General features: G+C 44.4%; 4 protein-coding genes across 4 annotated transcripts; 2 read left to right on the top strand and 2 right to left on the bottom strand.

Moving 5' to 3' along the window:
- Nucleotides 1-27: 27 nt before the first annotated feature.
- LOC110189851 (peptidylprolyl isomerase domain and WD repeat-containing protein 1) lies at nucleotides 28-2,716 on the top strand. Its single transcript, XM_020960108.2, has 10 exons — nucleotides 28-308; nucleotides 368-571; nucleotides 624-807; nucleotides 867-1,099; nucleotides 1,158-1,371; nucleotides 1,428-1,730; nucleotides 1,792-1,910; nucleotides 2,062-2,182; nucleotides 2,238-2,457; nucleotides 2,513-2,716. The coding sequence occupies exons 1-10, from the start codon at nucleotides 140-142 to the stop codon at nucleotides 2,657-2,659; spliced, it is 1,914 nt and encodes a 637-aa protein (XP_020815767.2). The 5' UTR covers nucleotides 28-139; the 3' UTR covers nucleotides 2,660-2,716.
- A 41-nt stretch (nucleotides 2,717-2,757) lies between these two features.
- Start1 (Steroidogenic acute regulatory protein-like) lies at nucleotides 2,758-5,949 on the top strand. Its single transcript, XM_020945216.2, has 11 exons — nucleotides 2,758-3,158; nucleotides 3,288-3,430; nucleotides 3,497-3,645; nucleotides 3,713-3,871; nucleotides 3,939-3,992; nucleotides 4,064-4,196; nucleotides 4,254-4,390; nucleotides 4,564-4,821; nucleotides 4,882-5,408; nucleotides 5,467-5,590; nucleotides 5,646-5,949. Exons 2-11 carry the CDS (start codon nucleotides 3,331-3,333, stop codon nucleotides 5,742-5,744), a joined length of 1,740 nt encoding a protein of 579 aa, XP_020800875.2. The 5' UTR covers nucleotides 2,758-3,158; nucleotides 3,288-3,330; the 3' UTR covers nucleotides 5,745-5,949.
- Nucleotides 5,838-6,438, bottom strand: SIFa (neuropeptide SIFamide). Its single transcript, XM_020945238.2, has 2 exons — nucleotides 6,224-6,438; nucleotides 5,838-6,165 (listed from the first exon to the last, which is right to left on the bottom strand). The coding sequence occupies exons 1-2, from the start codon at nucleotides 6,354-6,356 to the stop codon at nucleotides 6,080-6,082; spliced, it is 219 nt and encodes a 72-aa protein (XP_020800897.2). The 5' UTR covers nucleotides 6,357-6,438; the 3' UTR covers nucleotides 5,838-6,079.
- Nucleotides 6,439-6,536: 98 nt separating this feature from the next.
- On the bottom strand, nucleotides 6,537-8,999 carry LOC110178190 (uncharacterized). The gene is made up of 2 exons (XM_020945226.2): nucleotides 7,286-8,999; nucleotides 6,537-7,227 (listed from the first exon to the last, which is right to left on the bottom strand). The coding sequence occupies exons 1-2, from the start codon at nucleotides 7,909-7,911 to the stop codon at nucleotides 6,633-6,635; spliced, it is 1,221 nt and encodes a 406-aa protein (XP_020800885.2). The 5' UTR covers nucleotides 7,912-8,999; the 3' UTR covers nucleotides 6,537-6,632.
- Nucleotides 9,000-9,431: the final 432 nt, after the last annotated feature.

A 9,431-nucleotide genomic window follows, 5' to 3' on the forward strand; every position in this document is an offset into this window, starting at 1 on the left:
AAATTTTGACACATTAAATTATCGATGACAACCGATACCGATAACTATACAGCTGTTGATGGCGGCTTTGCAGCCCTGTTTCGCAAACGGCGGTAAAAATTTACAATCCGTGTGTTGTCTTATTTGTTAATCACACGAAATGAGCGAAAAAGGCGAAAGGGAGGATCTAAAGCGCAGTGCGCCAGCGGAGGAGGATGAACCCCATGCGGCAGCACCGGCAGACGCCGACGGAGAGGGCGAAGACGACGCCTGGATAGGACCAATGCCTTCAGAACAAAGCGCCCCGGTGCCGACCAAGAAGAAAAAGGGTAATATTGTGAAAATAACCCCTATTTATGATTTATAATAAACCCCTAAACAAAAATAGTGCTGCCGTATGAGCACATCTTTCTGGAGAACCTGCCCAACGCCGAGAGCTACGAAAGGAGCTATATGCATCGCGATGTCATCACGCATTTGGTGTGCACGCGAACGGAATTCGTAGTGACCGCCAGTCTGGATGGACATATCAAGTTCTGGAAGAAGGGGGAGCTAGGCATCGAGTTTGTCAAACACTTTCGCAGCCATCTAGGTGAGTTTTGGCCTCAATTTTTCTGACTAATTACTAATAATGCCATCTTTAGTGCCAATCAAATCGCTGACCACCAATGACAGTGGCACCCTGCTCTGCTCAGCGTCCACAGATCAAACAGCCAAGGTCTTTGATGTTGTCAACTTCGACATGATCAACATTATTCGGCTGGGCTACACACCTCAGTGCAGCGAGTGGATAAGTGGGCCAGGAGATGCTGTCCAAGCATTGGCCATGTAAGTAGGGCGAAGGGGCTCTCAGCCTTAATTCTAATAGAGGCATCATCCCTGTTTAGATCGGATTCGGAGACCAGCTGCATACACATCTACGATGGACAAGGTGGTGGCGAAGTGCTGCATACACTGGAGAAACTGCACTCGGCTCCGGTGCTAGCTATGTGCCTGAATGTGGCCATGGATACAGTCATCTCAGTGGATCGCAACGGAATCTTGGAGTACTGGCAGAACTCCAAGTACGACTACAAATTTCCCCAGCGCCTAGTAAACTTTGACTCCAAACTGGATACAAGTAAGGTTCCCTTTCAGGATTGTCTACCCTCTACTTAAATTTGATTACATTATTATAGGTCTTTTCGAGTTCGCCAAGCAAAAGACACAAGTCACGGGTCTGGCGGCCTCTCCAGATGGAAAGCGCTTTGCCGCCATTTCCACAGATCGCAAGGTACGAGTCTTTCAGTTTAATACGGGCAAGATGATCCGGGTATTTGACGAGGCGCTTTCTACATACACGCAAATGCAACAGACGCAGCACGCCCTTCCCAACATGGAGTTTGGCAGAAGGTATAAAATCATTTAGTTTATAAAGGAATATTATATTCATGAGATTCATTTTGAAGGATGGCTGCTGAAAGGGATCTGGAGAAGACGGCTCAGAACACAACGCTTAATATACTGTTTGATAGCACTGGCCACTTTCTACTCTATCCCACTATGCTGGGCATTAAGGTGATCAATGTGGTTACGAATCGCTGTGTCACCATACTGGGGAAAACGGACAACATAAGACCACTGCAGGTGGCACTTTTCCAGGGAAGAATCAAAAGACAAAAGGCTGCCATAACTCTCGAACAGGAGGCCAGCGAGAATCCGGCCCTACAGAATATTTTAAACGATCCCACAGCCTTTTGCACAGCTTACAAGTATGTTTCTGTAATTATTCTAGTTAAATGTGTTTAAACATGAAATTATTTTGTACACTAGAAAAAATCGCTTCTACTTGTTCAGTCGAAGATTACCTTCGGATCTGCAGGATGTTGATCGTGATATATTCAACGAGAAGCCCTCCAAGGAGGACATTATAGCGGTCCCAGAAGCCACAGGTATTTTGGATATTAACTAATTTTGGTTTAAATTAATTACTAATTTACTAACCACTTTTTTCTGCCACGCTAACACTTTCAAGACGAAGGTTCAGTGTTATGTTTCTTAAGATTGAACATATATTTAATGTAAAATGGTTTATTCTTTTAGTTGTTCAACGTATTTATGAAAATGTGGTCTTACACACCACCAAAGGCGATGTTCATATGAAGCTGTTCTTCAAGGAAGTGCCAAAAACAGTGGAAAACTTTTGTGTTCATGCGAAGAATGGGTAAAATCTCAGATTTATAACGTTGATTACCCATTTTAATCATGAAATTCTTTAGCTACTATAATGGCCACATATTTCATCGAGTGATCAAGGGCTTCATGGTGCAAACGGGCGATCCTACGGGCACGGGCACAGGCGGAAAATCCATTTGGGGACACGATTTCAAGGACGAATTCGTACCAAGTTTGAAACATGATCGTCCCTACACGGTTAGCATGGCAAATGCAGGTCCCAACACAAACGGGAGTCAGTTCTTTATAACAGTTCTGCCCACGGTAAGTCGTATCAATGTTTTAATGTTAATAATATTAGAATATAATCCTTTTTCAGCCTTGGCTTGACAATAAGCACACGGTTTTTGGACGCGTGTTTCGTGGCATGGAAGTGGTACTCAACATATGCAATTCAAAGGCTAATCCCAAGACGGACAAGCCCTACGATGACATTAAAATAATATCCATACATCTAAGTAATTAAGCGAAAATTGTAAATAAATTAGCTTTCTTTTTTATTCAATGATTTTAAAACTAAAAATACCGTTATTGGTTTTAGTATTTTTTACCATTTTGGTATTTTATACATTACCGCCACTGGTCCCAATAAACAGCTGTGTTTGCATTTTTATTCTTCGTCGGTGTTTCTTTTGTTCATATATTATTCTTTTAAAATCAAGAAAAGTAGGACAAATAGCTTAAAAGTAATATAATTCTTTACATTAGAAGTTTTTGAATTATGAGTTAAGCTCAATATAAGTATTTGCAAGTGATTGTTAGCTCAATTAGATAAGGGTTTCGTTTTGCGAATTATGCGGGCGTCTGCAATATGAGAAGTTTTGTTTATGCATAAAAAAATAAAACAAAGAAACCGAAGCTGACGAGTCACTTCTGCGTATCGGTAATCTATAAAACTATCTGTAGGAATATAGGTTTTGCCCCAGATTTCCAACGCCATTTACTTGCGATTGTGGTCAAACGAGGTATGTGTACTTGTATTAGCTTTAATTGGTCCCACAATCATTTCGCATATGGAACAGCTTCTTATCTGCAAAATTGTGGGCCTTTAAATTAGTCATTTACAAAAACTCTAGATAAATCCTTGATTTCAGTATGGAAAACATGAGCTAAAGTCGGAAACAGCCACTTGCCATCATGTCTCAAAGCGATCCAAACGATGTACGCAGTGCTGCACAGCTCATGTTGACCAATGCGCGGCAGGGAAATAATGCCTACCACATGCAGTACGATATGTGTGAGTATTGTTATATATAATATGTTTAACTCCTCCTGTAACTATATATATCAAACTATATTTCAGCGCGATCACATTCCATCAACCTGATTACGGAGGACTTCTTGGCCGGCTACATGCAGGATGGTCGCATGTCTGTGGTGCGGCGTTTCTTCTGCCTGTTCGTTACATTCGATCTGGTCTTTGTTTCCCTGCTCTGGCTCATTTGCATAGTGGTATGTATGGAGATTTATTGCAATGAGATTCGGCAGAGCGTCATCAATAGAACCCTTTATATTTCAGATTGACGGTGACAATATATTCAATGCCTTTCGCAAGCAGATCTTGGAGTATACCATTTATAAGTCTCTCTTTGATGTGGTGGCCATCGCCATTTGCCGTTTCGTGGTGCTCATCTTCTTTTATGCTATATTGTATATCAATCATTGGTCCATCATAGCGGTGGGTTTCTGATCACTAATTAACTAATACTTATAAAATCATATCGCACTTACCTCCTATTTTACAGCTCTCTACAAGTGGGTCTTGCTTGTTCCTTATCTCTAAGGTGTTTGTGTTCGATGTAAGTTTAACTATACTCACTACCCGATCATATTCTAAATTGATAGCTCCTCATTCTCATCTCCCATTTAGTGGCTGCAAACAAAGCAACAAGTATTCGAAGTTATACTCATAATTACTTCGTTTATTCTGGCTTGGGGGGAAGCCTGGTTTCTTGATTGTCGGGTTATACCACAAGAGCGACATGCCCGACACTATTTCCGATGTAAGATTAAGTATACATCAAGCTATTATTTATAATTAAATCTATTATTTATTTTAGCCATGACATCGACAAATGATCGCACTCCCTTGGTGCAGCCAACCATTTTGACTCAGAACGAACGAGTGCCGCAAAGTGTAACTGATTTCTATTCACCAATGGACACGACCCGACACTCCGACGAGGAGGAAGAGGAGGTAAGCTATTCATTAATGCGCATTTTTAAATTTCTACGGAATAAAAAAGTGAGTATGGGAACTCTATATAAGAAGTTGTGTAGACGTTGGAAGCAGCAGCAGCCAAATGAGATCGGTAGTTCATTTTCGATTTGGCCCACCTAACTTATCTATCTTATTTGTTTGGATTTCAGGATGAAGAGTACAACCAAATGGGACTGGATTGCCTGCGAAAGGCATACGCCATCATAGAGTCCAGCGATTGGAAGGTGGAGAAGGTGACACCCAAGGGCGACACCATTCACAGCATCCAGCGGGAGAAAATTGGAAAGATTTACAAGTTGACAGCTCGGATCAAGTACCCAGCAAAGGCTCTGATGGAGGATCTATTCTACCGCATTGAAGACTGTCCCAAGTGGAATCCTGCTCTGCTGGAGTCAAGGATTGTGCGAGTAAGTTTTAATACTAATTACAAATGAAGGATCCGTGATAATATTAAGTATATTCTTTAGAAAATCAACTCCTACACTGATATAACCTATCAGGTGTCCATTGGCGGTGGTGGTGGCATGGTTAAGAGCCGCGACTTTGTTAACTTACGTTCATGTCGCTTATTTTACAATGGCAAAGTCTGCGATGACGACGAAGCCGCCCAGCTAAGCAGCGACGATGATAGTCCTCTAAGTCGCTCGTGTGAGGGCAGTGTGAGCACCATCTCCGATGGCGAATCGAACACACCGCTGCCCGGCAGCGTATCCAGTTGCAAGGCTAAGTTTCCCAGCTCCTCCACGGGTCCCGCCACTCCCTTCGATACCTTAGGCAACAGTTTGGGGGCCAAGAGCCTAGGTCCCATTCTAAACTTTGAAGAGGAGCCACCACCGCTGGATCAAGATGAGTTTGAGGATGCTAAAGATAGAGTTGATGAGGGAGAATCAAAACCTAGTGTCCCGAGCGTGGGTAAGACCAAGGATAAAGTATGGGTTAGCTCAGCGAGCAGTGTACAATATGCTGGAATGCCGCCCTCATCCAAGTACACAAGGTAATTGTTATAAATTAATATATCAGAGCCACTGCTTACCCTTTGTTTTCCATTGCAGAGGCGAGAACATTGTGACTGGGTTTGCCTTCCGCGAAATCGTTGGTAAACCGGACAGCTGCATTGTGGAATGGGTTCTATGCTTAGACCTGAAAGGCTACATACCCCGCTATGTTTTGGATTCGGTAAGTACATTTAGATCTTTTTTATCCATATTTATTGTTATGGAACTCTTGGCAGGCCCTCACCTCCTCCATGACCGATTACATAACCAACCTGCGCAAGCATGTCAACGAACTGAGGCACCGGGGACGTGGCCGCGTCCCCAGGACCCACTAGTAGCCAGGAAGTGTATTTTAATTTTTAATATCTTGTAGTATCTCAGAAGTATCTTTTAGAATATTTGAAAAATTTTGAAGCGAGAGCGAGGAGTTCAGTGCTGTTAGTTTATTGAGTATTGTATGATGTATATGTATGGCATAAGTATGTAACTATGTACGTATGTATATGCTGCACGGCTTACATTATAAATTTTATACATGAATTTTCTAACGTCCGGCCTTTCCACACATTCAGTCGCAGGTGCAGGCGCAGCACCTGCCGCCCACTTGCAGCTGGTGTAAGAGTCGTAGGCTTGAGATCAGTTCTTGGAGGCGCTGTCGCAGGGCGTGGTCCTATTTGCTGTCGTTCTGTGGAAACCACATGGGACACGCCTCCATGGCCACCTCGCACACTGCGCTCATTTTGGCGCTATCGTAGTCTGACAGGGAGTGAAATAAGCACTAGGATAAAAGGGTTATCTAGTAGAGTATAATTACCTAGGCTGTTTCGCTTGCCGAAGATGCTGCCGTTGAAGGGAGGCTTCCTGTAGGCTGCCTCACTGGAGCCCAGCAGTACGGCTGATACCAGGATTGTGACCAGGAGCAGAGTGAGAGTGAATCGCAGAGCCATCTTGCAGTCGTCGTCGCTTAGCGTACTTCTGGGCAGTGTGCAATTTCTCGTCCGAGTGATGGGAGCTAGCGGATGCTTCTGTGGCTATCCAAGGAAAATCCCTGACTTTTATACCCGAGCCTAGAGAGCAGAAGGACTCTTCCTAATTGGTTTACCCGCCGCTAATTGAAACGATATTGCTTTGGGGACTGCTGTGCGTGAGAGACTATCAAATGTAATTAAGATATTTACATTGCATTAACTTATGCTACTACTATCCATGGACCGGGGACGGGCTCACGTCTTGGAATTCCAGTCGAGCACCTTGTTGAATTCCTTCTCGCCGAATCCGATGGCCGCCGACTGCTCCATGCAGTTGGTCTGTCGCTTCAGGTTGTCGATCATGTACAGCTGCTTTTTGTAGGCATTGAGCAGGTCGTTCCGCTGTCGCTTCAGCGCCCGGATACGGTTGTCCCGCTGCTTCAACTCCTTGCGCTGGGCGTCCAACTGCTCGCGCTGCTCCTCGCGTAACTGCTTGAGCTCCAGGCGAGCAGTGTCCGCATCCTCCTGGGCACGGGACAGGCGGTTCTCCAGATTTACGTTCGTTTGCCTGGCCACTTTACTCTCCCGCTTCAGCTGCTCCAACTCTCGCTGCTGGCTGGTGAACTCTTGCTGTCGCTCCTTCTGCCGTCGACCAGAGTCCTCGCACTGCCGCTCCGTCCTTATTAGCTGCTCGGTCAGGTGCTTGTTGGCGTTCAGCGTCTGGTCGCGCTGATTCTCCGATTTGCGTTGCGCCTCTAGAGCTTTCTCGAGCTGCTCCTTTTGGCGCGACAGCTCACTGGCTTGCTGGGCATGGTCCTCCTCGAGAATGACCACCTTGGCCTTCAGGAATCTAAAGGTTGGATGGGTATTGTTCTTGTAATGATTACAGGTGAAGCTTCCTCACTTACTTGATAAAATTATCCTGAGTAAGTTGTTTCTTGGCCTGGCCATTCACCACGGTTGTGCTCTCCCGTTTCTGGGTGACCTCCACCTCGACGACATCGTTCTTGGTGGCTTCTTCGGAGGCGTTCCGCAACAGCATGTCCAGAGAAGGGCTCTCGCTGAAATTGGGATTCCGGTACTTCACAAACATGGCTGTCTTGCTGCTCACATCCCGTGTAAAGGTGCTGAACTTGGCCGCTCCGCGGTTGCCTGCGGGTGATACTGTGGTGGCGCCCATGGACTTGTTGTTCTTCCAATCGGGCGCTTTCGACTTGGTCAGCAGACTCGCATCAGGCGGCGGCGATGTGGCCACCGCTCGGGCCATGACAACAGCGGCGGCGGCGGCCGCATCCCTGCCCGGCGGACTTTTGGGTGTCGGCTTCGCCTGGGACGTAGCTGCGTTCTTCTTACGGAGCAGGGTGCTCGGACCCTTCTGCTTCTGGAAGGTTGCATATCTTGTTGGTGCCGCTCCGCCGGTGGCGGGCGAAGGTTTGGCTGGATACATGGCCTCGGCAGCGGAGTTGAGGGACAGCAGATTCAGCTCCTGGTTAATTTTGAACAGTTCCTTTTCGCGGCACAAAAGCTCGGCCATTTTAACGGGCAGACACTTCGATGGCGTTCAAATCTTTACTTCACCGTATTCTGGGCTCTTGCTATAATAATTCAGATTTAATATAAAAGACCTGGAAAATCTAAATACATTGAATTTAATTCAATTTAAATTTGCTCTGACTCTCCGAAGGGTGATGTCGTCTGAGTTGAAAAACTAAGTTGATTTGATGGACTTACTTCAGAAGTAAATAACTTTCCCGGCCGCCAAACAGTGACAGTTACCCCTGGCTACCTGGTCCCCTGGTCTCTGGCCCCCCGCTCCGGGCATCGGCTTCTGGGAATCGTGGGTGACCCTCCATGTCCTGTTGCTGATGTCTTGGGGTGGTTTTTCGGTTTGTTCGATTGTCCCCTCCAGACGACTGTTGCTTGGGGGATTGAGGAATTAAATCAAACTGTAGCCAGTGTGGGTGTTAAACTTCACACAAAAGATACAAATTCGCGTGGGCTGGCTATGCCAATGCTCTTCAGAATGATGATCTACGAATGATGTAACTGAACCATAAATAAATACTTATAGCTTGAAACTTGCGGAAGAATGATTTAAAATAAGTTTAGCCTTGAATTGGTAGATGTTTAAGAGCCTATTAATTTGGTTTATAAAGAGTTATGATTCTTTTTTATTATTTCGAACATTTGCTTGATGATTCAATAGTTAAAAAATATATAATCAATTTTTTATAAGCTACTGAAATTTTGAATAATTATTGTCGAATTGCAAGAAATTTCGGTTTAACAAATTTATGCTTTTCCCTTTTTTAAAAACAATTTATATTATAAAGAATTCAATATGGAAATGTTATGTACGGTAATTGCATGGAATTCTTTCACGTTCCAAAAGAATATATCGCTCGATCTTAGAAACTCCTTCCAGAATATCAAAATGTCAGAATAAAGAGCACGCATAATAATCATAAATATTGGTATAACTAAAAGTACAAACACGCGTCTTAAAGGGGAAATATCCGAGAATAGGACAATACTGCGAGACCTTCACCGGGTGTCACAGCTACCTGTGATTGTACCTGTTCCCGTGAGGGTGCAAGGGTGCCCTCTGGGTTCATGGAATGTAAATGCAAGTTCAAGATTTATGGGCGGCATAAGTAAAACAAAAGAGGATAGGCAATTGTCCCACGGCGAGAGCTCGTTGAGTCAATCCAATCAGTTGAGAGGCTGAGCAGCAACAGTGGCTATATATGCCGTCATCAAGGTGTTCTGGTGACAGCCCACACATTGGCCATAATTGCAGCAAAGTCTGTTGCCAAGTTTGAGCAGAACGTGGCCACCGGTTTCAGCACAGAACAGCTGTGGCTAAAGGCATGACTATGGGTCTGGAGAGAGCCAATAGACACTTGGAATAAAGTTTGCTAAAGGTACTAAAGTTAAGAAAGGTTTTTAGTTCTTATTGAGAAAAATGAAATATTTTTCATAAGGGAAACAATTTTATTAAAATTGTTGTATAGTTTTTCTTAAGTGTAGCTCTTGGACCTTGCTATATGGGAT

Source organism: Drosophila serrata, unplaced genomic scaffold (genome assembly GCF_035046125.1).
Source record: "Drosophila serrata isolate PLE 108 unplaced genomic scaffold, ASM3504612v1 contig_184, whole genome shotgun sequence".
NCBI classification, from domain to species: Eukaryota; Metazoa; Arthropoda; class Insecta; order Diptera; family Drosophilidae; genus Drosophila; species Drosophila serrata.